Raw genomic sequence first — 24,978 nt, 5'->3', positions numbered from 1 at the left:
TGCTGTGTACCTCAACATCTTGAATCTTGGTTTCGAGGGACTGCTGGAGTTTTTTCATGTTGTGATTTTGTGCAACTAGTTGTACGATTATAGACAATACTACTAAAAAATTAGTAGAAAAAGCTACTCATGGTACCAGATAATGCAAACCAGTCCTTTTATGTGAAGGATTTTATGGAAGAGAAAATCCAAAAGTCACTAACATCCGTTTTAAATATTGATGTTTGTAAAAACTGATTTTTCCTCAAAAATACACGATGTCCAGAATTCACAGTGGAGAACAATTTATTTGCATCTTGTACAAAGAAACTTCTCACCAAAACAGAGAATGTGAAAAATAAATACCCGAGAACAGTAGGACCAGTAGAATGTGGAGTATACTTACAAAAATAAGTCGATGAATTCTATTTCTTTTTACATATCTGTAGACAAAATGATAAACCAAAAAAAACCTGACACTGTAGCGCACATTCCCAACCACTGAAATATGAAACTCTTTCATGTGATTTATGTTCCCATTTTCAAAAAAGTAAGGTACACCAACAAATGTAAACATAACAGAAAATCCAAACTATATCTGAATGTTAGCTTCATGCGTCCTTCAAGCAGGGAGGGAACATGCAGAGGACTGTTGCAACACGGCTGGGATTAACTTCCTTACAAAGTGAGTTTGTTACATTTTTTGTATTTAAGTACTGATGAACTTTTTGGACAATATTTGAGAATGAAACCAGTGAATTTCTACTGATGATTTAAATTGAACAACCCAGCCATGTTTGTTTCTGTGCGCTGAGTTTTCTTTTTAAAACAAAGTTCTTTGCTCCAAAATAAGAGCATAAAGAACACATAACGGATGGTATAGAAAAACAACACAGCATATAAACTGTGTTTCTAACACAATCTATTATTATTAGTATTGCCTCTTTCACACTTTGCATTAAGACACATCTTGGATCAACTGTTTTCAGACATTAATCTGACTTCTGAAAGCTAAATCATCAGCTGTTACACCTTTTGTAACATTTAAAAACATTTTTTTGTCCGATTTGAGTTCATTTTGATATAATACAATTTACAAAGATCGAGATTAACGCCAAGTGTGAAATGAGATGATCTTTCTTTTTCTTATTTGCTGACAATCATATTTCTTAAATCTTATCTCAGGTACTGTTTGTGGGTGGCACAGGAAGTTACATCATTACAGCAGCAAACCCCCTAAATACCTAAAATACAGAAAAACTTAACTCTAAAATCATACATTTAATTCTCTAAAATTATGTTTTTGCCCTGCAAGCAATTGCAAATACAGATAATTAAATTATCTTTGAATCATTAAAAACAACATAAACAAGAAAAAAAACTGTTCAATATAAATAATCTCATAATGGTTTATGTATGTGAATCAAAAAAAAGCTACGATCGAATCCAAAGATCCCTCCTCTGCAGTTACAGCATGTTGTGTGTCATAACCAGGTAATATGTGAAGAGCCAGCATGGGATATGTTCAAATACTAACATGGAAAATCCCTCTGTATGAAAGAACTGTCAGCCAAGCTCCTCCAAATTAAAACCAACGCTGCAAAATCAGAGAACTTTGTCAAATATACAAGGAGCCATTGAATGTTTGAGTGTGTATCTTCTTTTCTAAAACCCAAAAGACAGATTCAAATGAGTCCTGCGCCAAAAACGCCTTCAAACTTAAGTCTGTCGGGGGTTAAACTTCGCCGTTGGGACTTAACGGCTATGCCGCTTTTGTGTAACTGGATGACGTCGAAAAAATACACACCAATAATGCACTTCAGGCTATTTAAAGCTTATTTTAACAGCAGTTACAAGACAACAAATGTAAAGCTTCAAAACTACAAGGCACCTTTATCAAATCCTTGTCACGTTAATATTTTCACTTGTTAATTTCCCCTTAATGTATGTCAGCATCTCTCTGCACAAAGCTCCTGTCCATGTATTTCCTTTGTCAAACAAGCAGACCACGATTCTGTTTAATATTCTATGTAATAGAAAAGAAGTAAAGGTGATGTTGAACATTGTTGACTAGTGCATCCATGTGTCTGTCACAACAGTGAGGCTGTGAGTCCACCAGGAGTTTCTCGCTTCACTGCTCTATGGCATGTTTGTTTTTGAGGTTAACAGTTTAATGCTGCAATTCCTGCCGGTGGCCAGGAGAGGGCGATAAATATGTAGGGTCTGGAATTTCCTTGGAGTTTCTTGAGAAGTTTCTGCAAAGAACTGTGTAATTTGATACTAGTTATAGAGGAAATACTGTAGACACAGAGTTCCATTGGTACATTTGTAAATAATTTCAACTAAAAGTTTTTTAGTCAGTGCATAAGAAGTCAGCAAAACATGCAAACATTCCAAATCTTTTTACAAGCATCTTTCATGGAAAATGAAGAACTGTGTCTTTATTGTAATACCAGGTTACATAGTCCTTTCTAGGACACACTCTAGGAGATTATTGGGAATTTACTCTTTACAGTTACATAACATAACACAGCAGTGAGAAAGGAAAATATCCTGGCGGACTTTTGGGTTTGATCACATGTGGCCTTTATCCTTTTTTGAAGAAGAATGGACTTTGTCGTGTGCAACCTGCAGATGCCTCCAATCTATTACCGTAATATGTGTGTGTGTGTGTGTGTGTGTGTGTGGGGGGGGGGGGGGTTAGAAAAAGGTCAAATGTCACCTCACCCACGCGCTGTCATGATTTGTATTGAGACAATGTCTGGAGTGTGAGGGTTTAGACTTTGGTGACACTGTTTGTTTGCTGCGGCAGCACCTGGTCGTCGTCTTCGTCGTCCATGCTCAGGTCCAGCCTCAGGTTGTCCAGGGTCTGACGGATCGTCAGGGTGTCCATACGCCTGACAGAGAGACACAGGGACTTATTTTGTACCATTAAGATCATAATGCGACTGTGAATGAGACTGTGTGTGTATTTGTGCCTTAAATGTGTAGGAAACTGATCTACGTGTTTTCTTTATGCCACAGCTACGGAAAAAAACAAGGTGTTCAACCACACGGCTTCACGCCGTGCTACTAAATGAGGAGTCGCTAAATGAAAATCTATGAAGATCCACAACAAAGCGATTGGTCATGGCTACTTCTACAACTTGAATTGCAGACATGTCTATTTATTGTGTGTGTGTGTGTGTGTGTGTGTGTGTGTGTATTAGAGTACGTACTTCGTCGCATGTTGGTCGAGCAGCTGCCTCTGCAGCCGGCCGCTCGTCTCCCTCTCCTCGGCCAGCTCTCTCTGGGTGTGGCGGTACTGCGCCTCCCTCCTGCTCGTCTCCTCCTCCGCCTCGTTCAGCTGACGCTTCAGAGAGCGCATCCTCTGAGTCATCTGGGGGACCAATCACAGAGCCACGCTTAGGGGTTGGACAGACGGACATGTTCACAGTGACAACTGAGACATGAAAACACCTAGGAGGGGGGCGTTAACATCAACGTTTTTTCCAAAAATGTCCGCGACTGCTGTTCATTGTCATCAGTGTATTCACTGTGATAATGTGTGCATTAATGCCGGACAACCAAATTTATTCTGGGGTAATTCTACAGATGAAAGATTTCAAAAAGACAATGTTGGAAAAAGTCCAAGAGAACTGTGTTTGAAAGAGCTGACTTAACTGAATGCAACCAAATGAAATGAGAAAAAAAAGGCCCAAAAGTAATTTTATTTTATTATTTACAAAGTCAATGCAAATATACAAATATACACAAGTAGACTAATCACTATAGTGAAATATTTAATTTTGAAATATTTTAACTCTAGCCTATCACTGTTGAGATTCCTCATACTTGTACAGAGGCTGGACAAAAATAAGTGTATAGAATGTCTATGGTACAAACATTAATGACGCTGCCCTATTTACGTCCATATGACCTTATTTATCTAAATAATGTTAATGGAGCAACTACAATGTTAGAAAAATCTATCACTGATCGATCCAGCAACATTTTGTAGTTAGTTTGGCTAACACAAAATATTTGTCCCACCTAAATGAAAGTTCAAGTGGTTGAAATACATAATAGTAACAAACAGATCAGACTGTTCTGTAACGTAGGAGAGAGTGTGCGTGAGTGTTACCAGGTCTTTCTGCTCAGTTGCTATCCTGTGTTCCTCTTCCATCTGATCGCTCAGCTCGTTAATCCTCCTCTCCAGTTTACCGATGGTGTTCGTCAGAACAGACTTGTTCCTGCACAAAACACAGACACAGCCGCACATCAGCCGGTTAGCTGCTACGCTTACATGTTGTTTGCATAACAGCTGAGCGTTTTGCATATTAGCGGACTTTGGAAACTTGCTTCAGGAGACTAATCAGTCACACAAGTTTATAAACCCAGAACTGAATGTTTCTTTTTTTTCCATGTTTCAGGTCAAATCGTCTGAACCGCAGGTAAGAAAAGGACCTTAGAATACAGACCGAGGGCCTCAGGAACATGTTTTTTTAACATTACTTGACGAAATTCCCTCGAAGCATTCTGAGTGCATTTACAAGACTAGACCGCACGTACGGACAAATCCAAAAAACGCCATGTGAAACACTGCAGTACGCTGCTTTAATGTTCATTTAAAAAGTCATGTGAAACACTGCAGTACGCTGCTTTAATGTTCATTTAAAAAGTCATGTGACTGACCTCTCCTCTGTCCTCAGAGTGTTCTCCAGCTCTTTGACTCTACTCTCCGCTCTGGAGATGACATCTTCCTGAACTCTGGAGCTTTGAAGCTCCTCCACCTCCATACGCAGCTCACGCAGCTACACAGAGAGAGAAAAAGATGATTATTGGATACTAGCTAGTGGATGAGAAGAGTTCTTTCAAATGCAAACTAAAGGCCGGCCTTTTCACTCAAGCATTTTCTTAAATGAACACACAGTATTTGTACGGTATGCTTGTTTGTTTTTATGTGAAGCACTGTAGAACTGCTTTCGTACAGCATGGCGCTATACAAATACATTTGAATTTTAATCATCTTACAAGCGTGATTTACCATTGTTCCGCTTTTTCCTTCTCTTTTTGGATATTTACATGCTTAAAATTCTTAAAACCTTGTCTTGACTCAAAGTTCAGCTTAGATATCTGCATAGACGTTGGCCAATAAGAAACAAGCAACTGCAGCACAGAAATGTCTTTCATTCATTCATTCATTCATTGTCTTCATTACACACTTTGTCCATCAGAGGATTTTTTTTTTTTTCCATTTTTTTACAATAGTAAGAAGAATCAAATTTAAGGAAGCTTATTTAATAATGTTTCTTTATGTTGTGCTAAAAAAACAGTTAACAGTTAATAAATGATTTTTTGTGGATTTTCTACAAACTCCATCAGTATCTCATTCTATTACATCAGAGAGATGATGGAGAAAAATATTGAGAAAAAGGGTCTAACTTTGTTAAAATGTAGACTTAAAGAAGAAGTGAAACACACACACACACACACACACACACACACACACACACACAGTACCTGTCTCTCCATGCCGATCTTCTCCGTTTCCAGCTGGTCGTTCAGATCCTTCTCCTGGATCAACTTCAGCTGCAGCTGCTCAATCTTACAGCAAAACACACGCATAAAAGTCTTAATAACCAGCCAAAAATCCATAAAAAAAAGTTAGCTCACTTCCTGTTTCCAGCGTGTTTACCTGCTCAATGGCTCTCTTGTGTTTGCTGGCCCACCTCTGCTCGCTGTCGTGCAGCTCCTCCAGATCACTCTCCAGGTCGATCATCTTCTCCTGCGAGCATCCAAAAATAATAACTCATTGTCATGAGACTTTTTCAGGTAGCTTCTGATCTGAGGTTGTCTCATCAGCAGAACACATTCAGGTTATTTAGAAACAGCACAGATTAGGTATCTTCAGAAATAGCGACACGATGCATATTTAGGATTATGGGATTGGCACACCGATTGCTTGAATAGGATTTGCATAATTAATACCTCATTAACCCCAAACTCTGATGGTTTGCGTGACTGATTAATTCAAGTGGACATCTCCGTTTGAATCATAAGGTCATGTATGCAAACACACCGTGGATACTGTTTGAACTACAGCTGGAAAAGAGTTCACTTCAAAGAGGAAACATTCTGGGAAAAAGAAGTGCTCATTTTTAAGATTGGTTAGCAGTCTGCCATAACATACAAGTTAATACTAACATATGTTTTTGTGTTAAGTCTTGTGATATTCTATATTTTTTATATAGTCAACAAATCCCATGAGGAGACACAAACCAACAATGAATGTACCCACAAACAAGTATTGCAGGTGTGTGTCTGATTAATCTGTTAAAACAAATCAGAAAGCCACACTGTTGCACTTGGGTCAGTCTTCAGTAGGAACCAATGGGCTGGCAGTCACAAACAGGGGAATGTCAAAAAGCACGGACCACCACATTGTTGGTCTTTTCATGGGATGAGAAAATAAAAAAAACTTTCAAGTCTTATCCTTGAAATCAATAATTGTCTTATCATTCATTGTATGTGAAACATATGCACTTGCCTCACCATTGAAACTTCAAAGCCAATCAAATGATTTCCATCAGTACCTGAGCCAGCTTCACTTGTTTGGCCAGGTCCTCTCTGGCCTGGTTGGTGTTCTGCAGCTCCATGTGGAGGTCCTCCACCGTCCTCTCCGCTTGCTTACACTGCAGCTGTATCCTCTCCCTCAGCTGGATCTCCTCCTCCAGCGTCTGCTCCTTATCAATCAGCTTACCAGAGACCTGCACACACGTGCAAAAAAACAAACACCACACAGGATCAACATTTAGCATGCTGTGCTAATGTAACCAGCATGAGTTGGTTACATTTATTAGTATTGGACACAGGGGGAGCGTACCTCTCCCTGCAGTCTGCCGATGAGGATCTGCTGTCTCTGCAGCTCCTGCTCCTTCTCCAGCAGAGACTCCTCCAGTTCCTCCACCCTCAGCTGGCTGTCCTCGCGCAGCTTCAGCTGCAGGCTCAGTTCAGCTGTGGCCTGCGTGGACACCTGCAGCGCCTCGCCCAGCTGCAAACACAAACACACACACACACACACACACACACACACACACACACACACACACACACACACACACACACGGGAAAACACGGTTAGTAGGTACGTACACACAACTGTGCTTACCTGTCTCTACCAGCGCAGCTCCGAATAAGTGTCACTTAAGGGAAGGCATCCTTTATACTGGGAGTGTTGGGACAGTCAGGACTTTTATCAACCTCTTATTGATGATCAGAGGGGATTTGGGGTTCTGATTTTGCAAACACAATTGCATCATGGTGCTAATGATTTAAGTGTTATTAGTTTGTAAATAAACAAATCACTGCAAAAGTCCTGCGAGAGATGAGCTTGTTAATACATAGCATGGTAGGTGGAAAGGAAGATACTAAGACAGCTATTTCTAATCAATTGCAAGAGTAACCTAGATAGCGTTTTAGTTGGAGCACAGAACGTCTCTTCTCTCGGTCTGAATATTCACTAGTCTGTGTACCTCTAACTCCATTCTGAGGATGGTGCTGTTGAGTTCTGATGTCCTCTTGTCTCTGCTGTCGTTGTGGACCTCCAGCTCCTCCAGCTGTCTCTCTGACAGCCACAACTTCTCAGACAGCGACTGGTTTTGCTGCGTCTGCTTTTCCAGGTTCTCCTGAACACAACACACACTCACACAGTTCAGACCTCTGCCTCCTCACACAACGTGTGTGTCTTAATGTCGGACAGACAACTCTCTCAAATTCATGCCCCTGTTGATAAACCCAGACCTCCTCCTTATGCATACTTTATCACTCTTCATACTACGTCACCTTACCTGGCTCAGGATCATGTGAGCCAGGTCAGGTGATGTGGGTTGCATACGGCTTAAATGGCAATATTTGTCTTAGGTTCAGCAGCGAACAGTGTGTGAGAACAGCCTGTGGAGCTACATGGTTTTCACAGTTTTTGTTGTTGTTTTGCAGTAAAGAAAGAGAGGAACTGTGTGAGAAGTGAGCGTTTCTTTTTTGTTTAAGATGTCAGAAGCTGTACCTCAGCGTCTTTGATCTTGTTTTTGAGGGACTGCTGGAGAAAATTGAAGGCGTACTCCTGAGTGTTGGCCTCCACCATCATGTCCCGGGCCTGCTTCACCTCGATCTGCACAGCGCAAGAAAAGAGTCAGTGATGACAAAAAAAAACATGGATACCTACAGTATAATGACATCCATCCATCCTCCCGCTCACACCTCCATCTCCCTGTATCTCTCGCCCACTGATTGGTTCTCCCTCTCCATCTCTATCATCTGCTCCCTCATCCTCTTCATCTCGTTGGTCAGCTGAGCATTGGTCCTCAGCAGGTCCTCGTTGTTCACCAGCAGGCCGCGCATCTCAAACCTGCATGGGGAGACAGTTATCAGTCGGAGATTAAAGAGAGGGGAGGGAAGCCACGGAGCCACCTGCTGAGAACCCCTTTCTCATCTCTCGCTGCGGTGAAGTAGAAGTGTACCGAGGGGGGGGGCAGTACACTTAGACATCACTTGGGGGTGTGGTTAGAGGGAGCAAAAAAGCCCTAACCCTAACCCTAACCCCCTTCAAATTCCAATGAGTAAAAAAGCCAGTCAAAGAAAGCTTTACAGCTCAGTGTTAAAGTCCCAGAGAAATGGAAGTTAGAGCGTCCTTAGCTTCTGTACTGTGACGTATTTCAGAGTCAAACTGAATATTTGAGCGGTGTACAGTTACAAGAGGCATTTAAATCAAATCCTTTGCATTCAATTGGACCGCTAAGAAATGTAGATAGGCGCGTTTAGATCATCATATTATATTTTACAGGAATAAAAGATAATTGAATTTTGGCATAAACATACCAAGAAATTAAGTTTTTTTGTCATTTTATGTGACAATAGATGCTATTGTTTGAGTATTGAGTTTAAAAAAAAAAAAGTTACTCTCTAAAGGATGCCTTTTGAACAGTGACACCAGAAAAAAAGTAGAAAACAAGGAAACTAAAGGTGAAGAAAAGCAGGCACAACAGCAACAAGATTAACCAAAGAAAAACCAAGCAACCAAAGATGGACATTAGAACAGAGAAACATAACACAACATGTCTGACCTTATCTGGTTCCTCTCCTTCTCCATCTCCACACTCTCTGCCTCTAGGAACTGGTTACGCTAGAGACAACACACACACACACCATCAAAATATATTCTTACTTGTGGTAACAAACCACATTCTCAGGACACGTGCATCCCAAAATGAATCAGGAGAGGCTTACCTTCCGGCAGGCGTCCATCTGTTTAGTCAACTCCTCGATGTAGTCTTTTTTATTCGGCGTTCCCAGAGTGGCAGAGCGCATATTGTAGTGGGTGGTGGGGTTCACCTGTAGCTACAAAAACAGATATTGAAATATGAAAAAACAAAAACATTATGTGGACGATATGGGTAATGGAGAGCGTGTTTTCTGTGTGTGTGTGTGTGTGTGTGTGTGTGTGTGTGTGTGTGTGTGTGTGTGTGAGTAAACGTACAGTGGAGTTGACCTCGCCCCTCCTTTTCACCAGAGAGTCGTAGGCGGAGAAACGGGGTCGGGGAGTGTTGAGGGAGGACGAGCCCACCGGACTGGTGCTGCGACTGTTGAAGCTGTACATGTTCATCTCTGAGGTGGCAGGAGACAGTCCACTAGGAACCTGGAGTTGGGGGGGGGGCAAATAGGAGAATGATTGAAAAATGAATGAAACAATTTTTTTTGCCAGCATTTTTCATCTGTGAAAAAAGTGAAAAAAATATTGTTCTTTTGTCAGGATAATGTGTGTTTTGTGTCTCATTTTCGGCCACAAGAGGATGAAGTGCATCACTGCCCCATGTTCTAAATAGCACTAAAAGCATTCGTGTTTTCTTTGAGTTCCTCCATGTAGTCTACACACAAGGTGAGCCTTCATATATTGTGTGTTAGCAAGTTCTGTAAGAATACAGTCATATCTTTCTTTTGGCTAGAAATGTATTTTCAATCGGCACTATTCTGCTCTTAAGGAAAACATAAATGCTTTTAGTAACTAAGCTTTTAGTTCAGCTGCTTATCACCGAAATGAGTATTACAACAAACAAAAAATAATAGACTAAAAATGATATTGTTAAAAATGAAAATAGGAAACATGGAAAGATTATCCTGACAGAAGATATGTTTCACCTGTTTTTGAGTCATAAATAGAAGAGAAGAGAAAAGAGATCAGACTTAGAAAATGGATCACCAGGAAAAAAAATGCGAATAAAATGCAATGATGCTTTTCAAATCCTCCTTAGAGTTTTCACAGATTCTATAAGACTTGCTGGTGCTGAACCTCCATTTAAAATATTTGTCCAGCAGTTGCAAATGCATGCCATGTTTTATCGTATTTAAGACAAAACTTAGTTCAAATTGGTAGTATTTGAAGGGTGTTTTAAGTGTTTTAATGCAAATTTTGCTAGCTGTTTTGGTATTCATTTATTTTGTTGATCTGACATTAAAAGTATTAATAAAACATAAAACTGAGGACATACAAAACAAATCCATATATGATAAAGAAATAAGAAATCGTTTTTTCCACTACAAACCTTGAACTCAGACATTCGGTGCATGGGGTTGTAATCTGCGGAGGCCGTCGTGGAGTACGGACTGTGGAACACCCTGGGGGGGTTGTCAGCACCCCACTGCAAACAAACAAATAAGACAACTGTGATTTTATACCAAACAACAGAAGAATAAAAGCAGAGAGAGACAAGAGTCCAAGCAACAATCAAAGTGCAGACAGAAGGTTGGTTTGCAAAGTTTTGCTCTTAGATAGATAGATAGATAGATAGATAGATAGATAGATAGATAGATAGATAGATAGATAGATAGATAGATAGATGTATACTTTATTTGTATACTTTATGTACTCTTACTACAAAACAAAATAATAAGAAGCAAAGATAATGGTTAAAACTGCTGGTTTAGTAAGTTAAATTATAATTTTAATCAAATGCAAAAACTTAAAATGTAAAAATGTAACTTTAATAGTGGAGCTCTTTCACATATAGATTACTAAAAAAACAGGAAATATATCATTACTAATAATCACACTAATAGATGTTTATTAACTAAACACAATGATGATGTAATTGGCTATTAATTACAAGTGATTATATGAAGTAAATTACTGTTGAGTGAGTTTATTTATTCAAAGTAGATGCACATATACAGAAAATACTCTTTTAATCATTTATTGCCATTTAAACATCATGTTGTATTTAAGGTGCCTACATTGATTACGTTTGATGCAGGATAATTGTATCGTTGAACAATTAAGGGTTTCTCAACCTTGACTTTATTAGACATTAGCATTTTATTGTTGCAATTATAGGTTCTAAAAATGTGATAACAAACAAGAAGAAGTTGAGAAACTCTTGCATTTTGTGTTACGTCAATAAGAAACCTTAAATCTGTGTTTTGTCCAGGAGATGGTGCTGTTCAATAACTGGAACGGAAACATTGCATTATACTAACGCTGCATACTTACATTTATGGCATCATAATGATTTATATATATGTATATTTTGGCATTAATTCTATGTTAATCACATAATTTTTCAATGCTTTATGAAAAGTCCCATATTTTTTTTAAAAGTGGACTTAATTAGATTCAGAATGAGAGTTCTTAAATTAACATGAAACCTTGAACTAATTGTTGAGGGTCTTCTATCTAAAATAAAAAGGTTGAAGACCAAACAATAGTGAAAAACTGGTGTGGTTATTACAAACTTTGTTAATACCTCAAACATCTCCACTTTACCATGTGACTTTGGCTTATTATTATGCCATAAAAGTCAGATTTTGCACAGACAACTTGTTTCTGGAAAATCACACGTTTACATTTGATTTTGCAGATTGTTTCACTTGTTTTATAAAAAATTAGACTTCCAGGTTTCAATATTAATAGTAAGATGGAGATGTTTGCAGTGCACAGGCAACAAGAGACTTAAAGCTGTGTTTTGTCCAGGAGATGGCACTGTTTAATAACTGGTTCTGTGTTTCAGGAATCACAGATATGACAGACATGTGAGTCCACGGTCCGCCTCACCTACCTTGTCAGGCATAGTGTCCCAGTCCCGCGTGGCCAGAGACTCCAGAGACCCTCGGTAGTGGTTCGGCCCCAGCCGGTTGGTCTCCCATCGGGCCAGCCTGGGGCCGTTCTCCCCCGCCGTCCCGCCGCCTCCCAGACCATCTGCATCCCTGCCACTCAACCCGTTGGTCCTGTGCTCGTTGTTGAGGAACAGCTGATATTTGGGGTTCTGGCTGGCCGGCACGGCTCGGGGTGTAGTGGGCTCCTCCTCCGACTGGCTGTCCGACCGCTTGTTCGAATCCATTTCAGACTCCTGGAGGAGAGGGGCAGAGGGCAGGGAAGAAGGGATGAAATAGATGAAATGTATTAATATATAATCTATAATCTATAATATCAGCTTTTTTTTAGCTGCTTAGCGTTTCTTCAAGAGCTAGTCGCTAACTTTGTCTGTCTGCTGTTTGGTGCTGGACAGGTAGCGTAGGTTGGTTCATTAATGGGATGACAACCAGTGATGGTAGTTGTCCTTATTACAGGCTTGAGTCATGAATCTACTGGAACTCTAAAATACAAAAAGAATTGCAACTTGGACTTAATCTGGCCTTTTGACTTGGAATGACTTGATATTTTCCCAAAGCCCAAATATTGAAAGTGTCCAGCCAATCAAAATATAGTTTGAATCAACTATACGATTCAAACTCCTGCTCACAATCAAAATGTGTGAGCAGGAGGGAAAGTTATGTTTGGGACTTGGAACTTGCAGGTCTTTGACTTGGGACTGTTTTGTGACTTGCAAACCAATGACTTTGTTCCATCCTTGCACATACTGTAGATAATATGCCACAATAAACCAAATAAACAGTCATAGTTCTCACCAAGCAAATGATCAGGCAGAAACAAACAGAATGCAAAAATGCACAAAAGTGTCCTGATCACTGTAATTTGTCCCAATTACTGCAATCACGCAGTAAAATCACCAGTCGTAGCGTGAAGGTTGCCGTTATTATTTTCGACCAAAGGCAAAAAATGGCAACATGCTGATTTACAGGAAAATAATCGAAGAGAAGTGAGAGCCGTGTGAGTGAGGCCGGAGAGTTTTAGGCCGTTTGATTAGTACGATTGAAGAAGGCTTCATAATCTCGCCGTGGTTTCATGCTTTCGGGTATCGGGATTGAACGCGGCGCTTCAATCATACCAGGAGATGCGTTTAAAAACCCCTGCAGGGTCATGCTGTCGTGCCGTCCTCACGCAGAGAAGATGCAGAGCTTATCGTTTCATGCAAGGTCATCGAAATGGTCGATCAAGACTTTGCTTACCGATCCCATGCCGGAGTCGGCCACTGAGTCTCTACCAGACTCTGTGGTTTGGGTTTTGCTCCTTGGTTCTGAGTCAGTCTTCTCAGCGCTGCCTCCTACTGGACAATCTATTCTCGCAGTGATCTTACTAGTATTGGTGCCTCTCTGAGCCGACCGAGCCACGTTCTGGGTTTCCCTGAACGGAGGGGTCACAGTGATGCTGGGAACCGCAGCGTCGTCTCGTCCGACGCAGCCCATTGTAGAAGGACTCGACGCGGACTTCGGAGAATCGAGAGCTTCTGCAGGAGCGGACTTTGGGACTTGTCCCGATCCAGACAAGGGGCTCTGTGGGGAACCGGAGGAAGAGACGTGATCTGGACCAGAGAATTTACCGATCAGGTCTTTGACGCTACCGACTCGGCACAAGTTTGTACTGCGGGACAGGCCTGCAGCTGGTTTCTTATGACTGGCCTTCCAGGCCTGCTCTGCCTCTTCTTCATTGATGGTCTGGTGAGGACTAAGTGGTGAGTGTGGGGAAGAAGACTCAGGCGCATGCTGAAAGAAGTGAACACAATAACAAATCCCCAACAACACTGTTAGCAAGGAGTCTGAGCAGCACTTGTGGCAGGTTAGTAGTGGGTGATTTAACAGACAATACAAATTGACCATACAGTTTAGACCATGGTAGCTATCTCTTTAATATCACTGGGAGCTTTAGATCACTGTGGGCAAAGTTGCAAATCAATGAGCAGGGTTACTTTATGGCAATGTTGGGTCTGAAAAAATTCCAAACAGACCATTTTATGGATATTGCCCACTCGTATACCAGATGATAAAGAAAAGAAAGGAAGAAACTAAAGAAGAGTTTACTTAAAATGAAGGCTAGACTATGTAACGACCACTGTGGCCACAAGTGATAATTACAGGATAACGGCACATTTAATTCCCTGCAGTTTCCCATGATTCTCTTAAGCTCTCACTCTTTTAAGCGACTTGATTGAGTGGAATGGGACCCCAAGGTGTCGAGGCACTGTGTTTACTTCCTGTTACACCGTAGTAATAAAACCATTTAAGATTGTGCTACTTCCTCTTTCAGACGCTACACAGTCTTCCTTTAAACCTAGAAAGCAGTGAGTTCAAACAAACAACGCAATTATATTCAAAGACATCATTTCATCGCTGAGATTTGAACTTTTGAATGATTCCTTGAAAGCAGCACGTTAACGCGTTAGACTCGTCTCCTGTCTCTACAGTGCGTAGATGTTTTTGAGCATGCATAATGACATGAAGCCCAGTGTGTGTGTGTGTGTGTGTGTGTGTGTGTGTGTGTGTGTGTGTGTGTGTTTCTATCCTGACATAAATCCCTCTTGAGGAAGTGCAACATCTGCTCGTTCATCTGAAAAATCCCCACCCTCCCCCAAAGCGCAACATCCCACTTTCTCACACAAAAATAAAAGGACACATACATATATAAACAGATAAGACTTCAAAATAAAAATGTAAAAGTCAACTCATGTACACACACACACACACACACACACACACACACACACACACACACACACACACACACACACACACACACAAAAACAGGAAAAGAACAGAAATTCAACCCTTTTTTTCTTTGCCAAAAAGCCACTTGATTAAATCCAACTTTAATTAACATTATAACAAGGAGGCCGATGCCACTTAGAGAAATGAAGTGGCGAGCATCCAGGGGTTTAACTTTCGGGGCTCAAAGGGTCCAAAGCATTGAGTGGCCTTAATCCAGGGTCTCGCCCGGCCGCCTCCCCCAGGGACGGCGGGCTGAGGCTGGGCTGGGAGAGGAACCGGGGCCTGGGAGGACTGAGAGGGCTGGGGTTTAGGGATCGCTGCTAATCACCACGGTATTAAAATGTTTACAGGCCGCGCTGGGATTAGCTCTGAGCTGATGACTTTTAATGTTATTATTTTTGCTCTGTGAGTTTGGACACAGAGCAAAAATGATGAAATGTGTGTGTTCTTGTATTTCTGTCCGTGCAGTAAAATTATTGTGATGTGTTTCTTAACATTCAGGGCAAGATCCCACATATTGTAGAATCTATGGATAGACAGGATACTTCTAAGGCTGATTAATTAATTAGTAGATCATATTTCAGTTCATATTTTCACTATTTTTATTTTATTTTTCCTGTTCTTATTGTATTTTTCAGTTAATATTTTTACTGTTCTTATTGTATTTTTTTCAGGTACTTTTTTCACTATCCTATTCTTATTTTATTTATTTATTCATTATTTCATTTCTATCTGTGTTCTGTGGATATGATGGTAAAATATAGAACTCTTGTTTCTGTTAAAATACTATAAATATAATAGAAATAGAAATAGAAATAAATATGATAGAAATAATTCACAACATGTTGTATTCTGAATGCCTGAATGAGTATGGTATTTTTGACGCTACATGATTCATGTATGAATATATATATATATATAAGAAATTAAAAAAATACCAGAGAGGCTTTTCAAAATAAAACACTCCCCATACAGCAACACTATGGCCATGACAGTTATTTGTGGCCGATTTCATTGGTTTATACAATGTTGTTCAGGTGTTTTTGTTTTTCTGGGATACAACAAATTATAACACAACGCATGATTTTGAAAGATATTCTCAAACATCCTGTACACGTGGACGTTTAGTTAGTTGTACTATTGTAGTATGTTTAGCTAAGCTAACTAAAGGTATATTTTAAGGTTTTGGAAAGATTATGTTCATGGTTCAAAGAAAGCTAGGCTGAGACGGGACGAGAGCCTCGCACATTCCGTACACACATCTGTCTACCCTGAACTTGTCCTTAAGACACTTCCACACATTTGAATCATTTGTGTTGTTAAGCTGTTTTTTTTAACAATCACTGCATGTAATTTGTCTAGAAAATTATTTTCCTTTGTTCTCCTAACATTTAAAAACTGCAAAAAAAAATCAGAATCATAGGAGTAAGGGGTGGTTTGTTTAGGTGATGGAGAAACCAATTGTTCAAAAACAACAACTGAACAATCACCCAGGAAGACGTGCAGACAGAGCTTGATTCAGGAAAACCAGGTTCATATTCCCCCAAGTAATGTCCACACACACACACACACACACACACACACACACACACACACACACACACACACACACACACACACACACACACACACACAAGTCCTCAATTCCCTGTGGCATCACTACAGTACAGACATATGGTGTAGAGCTGTACACCATATGACCCAAATATATGACAGCAGTGCATCCTGGGACCTACAGTGAATCCTCACTGATGTTATGGTGCGTTTTCTCCCAGAATAAAAAGTTCAGGTTAGTCCAGTTAACATTTCTCTCGACTCGGAAGGGTTTCTATTTTTTTTACCCAACATGATGTTGTGTTGCTCTGATTCAGTGTTGAAAAGTGAACACACAATGTTGATTATGAGTATGAAATATCCTTTTGTGGTTTTAGAAACAGTTCTGATCTACTTGCAGGAAAAAAACAACAACACTTTATCGTTTCTGCACTAAGCTGCCGTCGATTCCACTTTCTAAAATGCATGTTTTGGTATACGCACGACTAATTGATTTTACTCCGGTTATCTCAAGCTCCAAAAATCTTTTATCCTACATTTCCCATAATACAACTCAACATAGTTTTTTTGTCTGGCCCTCCCTGCCTGGTGAACTTTCCACACCTCCAGTCTGAAATGCTGCCGTCACTAAAAGTGGTGCAAACCCCAAGCCCCCACCTGATAACATCCCTATGATGACATCACTGTGATGTCATCAGGCGAAGACATTATAACTGTTATCAAAGGTTGAGTAGACTCCTCCTGACTGGTAGAATAAGTGGAAGGCCCCTTTAACTGTTCACTGCAGAGGCTCCATCTCCTTCATATTACACTAAGAGAAATGTAATTCGGTATGGAGGGTGTTGGACATGTTTGTGGGAGTTTACATGGATTTCCTTGATAATACGGGCTGGTTTACTCTGAGATCACACGGAGATTCAGCTCCTGCCCATCTGCACACCCAACAATGGAAGAGTCATTAAGTTGGGGAACAATAAATTTGATCATCTGTCGGCAGCCAACCTGCCACCTCCATTTTTAGCTAACACATTTTCAAACATTTCATTATCTCCGCGAGGCTAAGCCTGCAAGAGGATCGTGTGTTGTGTGTGTGTGTGTGTGTGTGTGTGTGTGTGTGTGTGTGTGTGTGTGCATCCGTCTGTCTGTCCACGGCTAATCTCGCATACTGCTGGATCCATCAGCTGAATGTTGTTTTAGTGCTCATTTATGACTGTACGCTCAAGGACCTCTGTGATTCACAAGTTTTGATTAACCCTGTTTTATTGACTGTTTTATACTGTCCCCGACTACCGACTCTTCACTCCTCACAGTAATCAACAACTGCTTCAAAAGCCAAAAGGCATTTCTGGCAATCGGCCTTTTGGCTTTTGTCGTTGCTCAATGATTGACTTCCATAGAAAGTCTTATTTTGAAGTGGAGCCTCTATAGATGAAGTCCGATATGTTGTGATCCACTAAAGTTAAGCACAATAAGAGATGTTTTTGATTGTCTTCGCAACCATTTTGAAATTGAGTAACAAGTTGCTTCTGTTTGGTTTCTGTCTACTTTCTTCTTCTACTGGTTGTTTTCAAATGTCCTTTTTAGTTTTGTAGTTCTTCATAGTTGTCACTTAGCTTCTTTATTTTCTTGTTTTTTGTTCTAGCTTCTATTGCTGTTCTTTGGCTTCTTTATGTGGTTTTCTAGCTTCTCCTGGTCGTTTTTCAACCTTTTCACATTGTTTTTTAGTTTCTTCAGGCACTGTTCTGCCTTTCCATGGCCGTTGGTTGTTTTATGGCTTGTTGTGTTTTGTTTATCTTCTCCAGATTAGTTTCTCTCTTTTCTAGGGTGTTTATAGCTTTTTTTTCAATTACTTTTTAATGGGCTTCTATAGCTTCTTCTTTTGTTTTCTAGCATTGCAGCAGATTTGTTACATGTGTTTGTGTGACTCTACTTCTCCCTATCCTCAATTCAAACTGTAATTCAAGAGTCTCACATTTTCTTCTCACTTCTTCACATTCTCCTCTCACGGTCTAAATTCACAGCCAGTTATTAGGCCTGTGAGACACACAAATCACCTTATCATCAAACACTAAAATAACACCTTTGTCTGTGTGACACACAGTTGCACTTAAATGCTACACGCACACGCACACACACACACACACACACACACACACACACACACACACACAAAAGCAAGAGAGAGACAGAGGGAGTAAATAACAGCATAATAAAAAATTAAATAAATGACCAATTAGCGGTGGCAGTCTTGTGTTGGACACGTACGGAATGTCCAGCTCTGTTTGCCCCTCAGCAATCTGCTTGGCAATATGTTCCTGTGTTGTTGTTGTTGTTGTTGACCCCCCCCCCCCCCCCCCCCCCCCCCCATGACTGTAAATAACAGAGATTATTAACCAACCGGCGCTCCGTCCTCGCCTTAAGGACGGCCCGTTTTTTTTACACCTTGCTCAGCCAACGATTATCCCTTCAACAGCAATATTTGTTACAGCTCAGGCTGGAATCTGGTCAAGCCAATCCTGGATGTCTCTTTATTTCCCGTGGGAAATGTATGATTGCTGGCTAAGCCTGTCAAATATGTCTATTAGGGATATGCTAAATATGGAAAATTAAAAACGGCTTGGTAAGGTTCCCCGGAAGACTTAATCTGAAATAACAAAAAATGTGAAAACGCTTTTGAAAAGCTCTACATGGTAATATATGGATTGTTTGTCAATTCAACTGGTTGACAGAAAATTGATTGGCACATTTTTTGATGATTGATTACCTATTTTAATCACTTATCTAGAAAAATGCCAAAACATGATCTGATCCCAGCGTCTAATGTGTGGATTCACTTCCTGTCTTATTTGATCGTGGACAGTATATCTTGGAGTTTTGGACCGTTTCAAAATCGTCTTGGGCTCGCGATGGGATTTATTTCTCTATTTTTATATATTGTGTTTATGCTCAGCATACACTTGTTCAGTTACGTTTCATAAATAAGGTTGTCTTTGAACTAATGAAATGTGTTGACGATCCAAATGAAGAACACGTCTCTTAAATCCAATGCGTACAAAAGTATAAAAGAGAATTCTTTTCCATCATAAATATCAACCAGAATAAATACACAAAAACGGTGTGTTGACCTGATATAATCCAGCATCCGTCCTAAACTACATTGCTTTGTCTTTATAAACTCTATACAATGGAACCAAATTGGAATATTATGAAACAAAAAGCCTCATCACAGACAACATTAACAAAACATATTTTCCCAAAACATTTTCCCCATGAGCACAAACCTGCAGAGGCGTCTTTGCACCCCAGATGTCCTCATCTGATGACTAATTGCACCTGTGTCCTACCTTTACAGAACATGTTTTCTGTATTGTTGAGGTTCTGCAGAGATTCATATGTTTTTTTTCTATAATTACGAAGAGTGTTTTTCAGTTTCTGAGTGCAGAGTAGCTCATCAGCTGCTCCGCCTGGTCTCACACATTTATAGTTCTTACTTAAGCTCTTAATAATAATCATTAATATTCTTATTTATAATGCAGTTCTACAACAGCCCCTTTTTACAGATCGCACACAACATACAGTAAAGAAGATCCGCCGTTACTCCGGCTTTGGTTTTTTACACTGAACCAAATAACAGTGGAATGATAAAGAATATAAAAACGGCGTGGTGTTCAACATGGCGTCTCTTTTATGCAGACGTCTGTCTCCGTACATTTTTAAACAGAACAGCGAGGCATTGTAGAGGCAGTCCCGCCTTGAACCGGCGGAGTCGTGCCGCTGAGGCCTTAACCCACAACATGAGAGCTAACCCAGGACATTCAGCAGACTGCACGGTGTGTGTGGGCTCCAAAAGTCCCCAAACCAGGATGGATCACTGAATTTGGATTTGAGGTTTTTGATTGGATTCATTTAGATTTAATGTCTAATCAAAATGATGTGTGATTATACAAATCCTGGCTCATTTTCGGACAGATTAACCTCATAATCTGATAAAGAGGTTACCGAGCCTCTCTTCGGTGCAGAGCGGCTCGTCTAGAATAATGGGACAAAGCGTGGGACTGAAGGTGTCAAGGGTCTGAATCCCCCCGCTGTCCACAGAGACCTGCTGCACAAAACAGAAACAACATGATGTCATTTGCCTCTTGCTTTATAGACTATAGTTGTCTTGGGGCAATCAGGGTTATAAAATTCCACAAACCAAAGTCTTTAAATTCTGTCAGCTGTTAAATCCAGTTCTGCACCAAATCCAGTTCTGCACCAAGTTGACCTATTTCCATTTAAATCCACTTTCCGAGTGACTTCAGCTGTCAGGACATTAAATCAATGAGTAAGGTGACAGGTTTTGTCAAACTATAAATGTATTTGTTTGTTTCATAAATACTTCCTTACACACAGTTGGTTAAATACGGCAGCTTGGTCAGTAGATCTATGTACTTTTCTAGCGTGTCCATTTCCACTCGATACATGCATTGTCTTTTCAAAATAAACTTTAACACATGTTTTTTACCGAGCTAAGTAGGCCATGTTAAGTACGTATGTTGGGTAAACTATGCTGAGTACGTTGTTACGGAACTTAAAATAAGTCAACGTTGACTTTTGGTTTCACATGGGACACATACAGCCGTCTCCTGGGTGAAAGTCCTGCGTTTGTTTGACCCGTCCATCCACCGCGACCTCCTCCCAACGCGGACTTCATCCCTCTCTATACTACGTCGACTGACTTCCTCCTTTATTTCCTCGTCATAACTACGGCCATGTGGAGAGTCACTCGCTCGAGCCGTCGTATTTGATGACTTGGGAGTGAGAACGGGCTGGAATTGGAAAATGGCAGTAAAGCGTTGATGTGCTGATGCTTAACTGTCCAGTGTGTTTTTCATTGAGAATCGGTGTGTACTGCAAAGGATGAGCCCGATTCATGTTGTATTTCTGTGCGGGAGACGCAGCAGCATGTTGGCAGCCGGCCTGTCTGCTGTTTGTGTTTAAGCTTCACAAGTTAAACTGTGGTGACACTTTGACAGGTTTCCTGTTATAATAAGACTCCAAACCAGGTTTCTTCCCTCATCGTTCCCCGTCACAACTGTGTCAGTCTATTATGTTTTTTTTTGTTGTTGTTGTTTTTTTTAATGGAAATTATCCTGTGTGTGTGTGTGTGTGTGTGTGCAGGTCTGCATCTGTGTGTGTGACAGACAGAGCCAGATGAGCAGGCAGATGTTTCCTCTGTCTCCAAACTGACTGTCTGAGAAAGACTGACAACAGCTGGACCAATGCCAGACACACACACACACACACACACACACACACACACACACACACACACACACACACACACACACACACAGAGGTAGACAAAGACACAGTGTTACTGTTCTACCTCAACAAAACTGCATTCAAACGCTTCTTTATGCTTTTTATTTTTGCTTTGCTTTGTTTGTTTGTGAACTAAAATATTTTTAGATTTGATTGAAGTCAGAACCACCATGATATTTTCATGAGATATTTTCTTGCGTCTGAGAGCTGTAACATTTTGCCCTTTAAGTTCCTTTACATACTAATGGATGGTGTCACATCTTAAGTGTTTTTGTAAAAGGATTCAAATGAAACAATGTGAGGAGAGACTGCTGGCAATTATTTGATTATTTTTTTAAATCAAACCGCTGCCACAGTAGTAGACTATTGCTGGAGGACCAGTCTATCAGAGAGCGTTGCGTGACGGAGCACATCGCTGTCCTCTCTAACCACATCCAACTACCTCATGTCTCATTCACACTAAAAGAACAACTAACATTATCATGATGAGTTGAGGTGGCCCGGCTCACGATGAGTTAGGATCTCAGGATCTCAGAGAGGTGTCGACAGCATTTGGGCACAACCCCTTGGAGGAGTCATCGGGCTTTGGCAACGCTCCCAATTTTATTTTATTTGATTGTTCCTTGTATGATTGTCCAAGGTGCATCCTGATTGGTACAGGAAGTGTGAATTGAAAATGCCTGGATCTACTGTGTTTGGAGTGTTAGCTGAACCCCTAACCCTACAGAACGGTAGTTACAGGGTTAGGTGTGTTGTTAGTTTGGTTTGTTAGGCCCCAAAAAGCCCTCCAGCAAACAAACAATGAGTACCGTTAGGCATTGTTTGTTAGAGCCCTTGACTGTGTCAAGAACGAGCAAGCAGAATAAAAGCCAACAGAGAAGAGAAGCTGAGTTGAACCGTACCATGTTGTTTTCCTGCTCTGTCTCGTTCTTTCCCTGCATGCTGCGGTCACTCGGTCTGCTGGAGGGCGTTTCCTCTCTGAAGGAAAAATATAAAGTGCAATGTTTAAATGGTTTTCTCATCCGAATTACCAACTTAAATTTCATATATGTATTTTTTTAAACAGGATGTGGAGTTGGCTACCTGTGGGATTGCGCGAGTATGTTCAGCGTGAAACAGGTCAGCCTCTGTGTCTCTTCCTGGTACCTCTGCAGGTCTTGGGTCAACAGGTTGCGGAGCGCGCTCAGTGCCTCCTCCTGGAACACCAACCTCTCTGATTGGAGCAGACGCTCGGTGACGGCTGTTTGAAGCTCTCGACAAGCACACAGCTGAAACTGGGTGGGGGGGGGGGGGGGATCGATGGGGAACAGTTTCATATACAGTATATATATATATATATATATATATATATATATTAACCAGTGTGGTCTGTGTGTATAGCAGTTCCCTGCTGTGGTCACTTACAGTGGACGTCTGAAGGCTGGAGTTCCTCTTCAGCTCCTGTTCGGTCTGTTTCTTCTTCTCCTGAAGATTAAAGAGCTCAGTGGTCAGCAGCTGCCGGCGGCCTTCAATCTGCAAGAGTCTGACAACAAACAAACACAAATACATTTGGTTTACAAAATTATATATTTTTTTTCCAATTGGCATTCACACCGTCAGCTAAAATAAACAAATATATATATCCTTGTACAAATAGTTACAATAAGACAGGATTTCTGGGATTGTGGACTGGACTGTTTGTGGATTGGCTGGTTGAGATTTGGTTGGAGAAAATTGGCCTTTTATAACGTTAGAGAGAACTCTCTTATAATAGAAACATAATAGTAATGTTAATGGTAATCTAAACAAGAAAATAGGCCCTCTTTATACTTTACTACTCAATACGGCCCTAAACATGCGTTACAGAATATTGTTAATTTGGAAGAAAATAAATACAAGCAAAATGGAGAGCTAATGCACATATTAAGAAGACAAGAAGTCTCTCAAACTTTTATTTGGCTCATAAAAACACACTTAATTAACACATTAATACAAAGACGCATGTAGAATGAAGCACGTGCTTGAAAAGTTTCAAAATTCTAATTTCTTTTGTGTCAATGCACACAATGGGAGCTTTTGCCCCTCAGGTGCTGCTGTTCTGCAGTATATATATGTTTTCCCTGAACACACAACATGAGTTCAGTGACAACAGGACAGGGCGGACCTGTCTGTGCTCTGTTGTTCTTGCAGCAGCTGAGCGATTCGCCTGAGAAAACACAGACGATGGATACAGCATTACATTTTCTTTGATACTATAGTTCAGAAGTTGTTTTGAGATATAAAAAAATAAAATAGAGCGGTGTTGACTAATCACTAGGGCTGCAACAACGAATCGATAAAATCGATTAAAATCGATTATCGCGTTGGCAACAAATTTCATCATCGATTCGTTGTGTCGTGCGATTATTACGCCACTCAATAAGTCCCGGAGATGTTTGAGTATAAAAACAAAAGTTGAGTTGAGCGCGTAGCAGAGCGGAGGTTGAGGAAAGACCATCGGAGAGACCCGTAACGTTGTTCTGAAACACATGGTGGAGGCAGAGAAATCAGTACGACCTAAGTCATCCAAGGTGTGGGAGCATTTCACACTAAATAAATCGAAAAGGTGTGTTAATTGCAAGATATGCAAAAGTGACATGGCATGGCACGGGAGCACCACTGTGATGATTCAGCACCTAAAACGTAAACATGTTGGAGTCCTTGATGAGGAGGAAGGGAGTTCAACAGCAGGTTAGTCACTACAGAATCCTACTTTTTAACGTTTTGAAGTGAGGAACATAATGTTCCTACAGTAGCTCTTCTGGTGCTGGTGTTTACTCGTTATCCAGCTTGACAAGCATGACAAGTTAGCGTTAGCTCCTTAATAACAGTAGTAAAGCAGGGGTGGAATAGTTTGCAAGACTAAAGACATGTTTTTATTCACTCGCCTTTTCCCCGCCGATTCATCGATTAATCGAAAAAATAATCGACAGATTAATCGATTATTAAAATAATCGTTAGTTGCAGCCCTACATACATACATACCCTAATACATGTAAACAGTCTGTGTGCGGTATAGAAGGAATCAGTCAGAGTAGAAATAGTAATAACACAAGAAATAGTACTAGTCCTAGTGGCAGTATAGTATTAGTAGTATTAGTAGTAATAGTAGGAGTAGGGATTTAAAAGAAAATATCAAGTTGCGATTATTATGACTGATATTGCAATTGCAATTTCATTACCGATATCAGACGGATTGACAATTTTAATTTA

General features: G+C 40.5%; 1 protein-coding gene across 1 annotated transcript in view; it reads right to left on the bottom strand.

Annotated features, from left to right (window-relative positions):
• Positions 1-267: 267 nt before the first annotated feature.
• Positions 268-24,978, bottom strand: part of LOC137868948 (cingulin-like protein 1) — a 57,394-nt gene continuing 32,683 nt past the window's right edge. The window contains exons 4-23 of the mRNA XM_068706005.1: positions 23,152-23,269; positions 22,831-23,021; positions 22,650-22,725; positions 13,357-13,890; positions 12,066-12,356; positions 10,557-10,652; positions 9,494-9,652; positions 9,244-9,354; positions 9,081-9,139; positions 8,218-8,365; positions 8,024-8,128; positions 7,494-7,646; positions 6,845-7,012; positions 6,555-6,728; positions 5,657-5,746; positions 5,482-5,565; positions 4,654-4,772; positions 4,103-4,211; positions 3,198-3,358; positions 268-2,876 (exon numbers count right to left, since the gene is read on the bottom strand). Coding sequence (XP_068562106.1) covers positions 2,756-2,876; positions 3,198-3,358; positions 4,103-4,211; positions 4,654-4,772; positions 5,482-5,565; positions 5,657-5,746; positions 6,555-6,728; positions 6,845-7,012; positions 7,494-7,646; positions 8,024-8,128; positions 8,218-8,365; positions 9,081-9,139; positions 9,244-9,354; positions 9,494-9,652; positions 10,557-10,652; positions 12,066-12,356; positions 13,357-13,890; positions 22,650-22,688 — 2,721 coding nt within the window. The 5' untranslated portion in view covers positions 22,689-22,725; positions 22,831-23,021; positions 23,152-23,269 and the 3' untranslated portion in view covers positions 268-2,755. The remainder of the gene's footprint in view (positions 2,877-3,197; positions 3,359-4,102; positions 4,212-4,653; positions 4,773-5,481; positions 5,566-5,656; positions 5,747-6,554; positions 6,729-6,844; positions 7,013-7,493; positions 7,647-8,023; positions 8,129-8,217; positions 8,366-9,080; positions 9,140-9,243; positions 9,355-9,493; positions 9,653-10,556; positions 10,653-12,065; positions 12,357-13,356; positions 13,891-22,649; positions 22,726-22,830; positions 23,022-23,151; positions 23,270-24,978) is intronic.

This window comes from Cebidichthys violaceus, unplaced genomic scaffold, assembly GCF_023349555.1.
Source record: "Cebidichthys violaceus isolate CVI_PGR_0920_01 unplaced genomic scaffold, fCebVio1.0.p SCAF_12, whole genome shotgun sequence".
In the NCBI taxonomy this organism is placed as follows: domain Eukaryota; kingdom Metazoa; phylum Chordata; class Actinopteri; order Perciformes; family Stichaeidae; genus Cebidichthys; species Cebidichthys violaceus.
The sequence above is the reverse complement of the archived record's forward strand: the minus strand, read 5'-3'. Positions and strand labels throughout refer to the sequence as shown.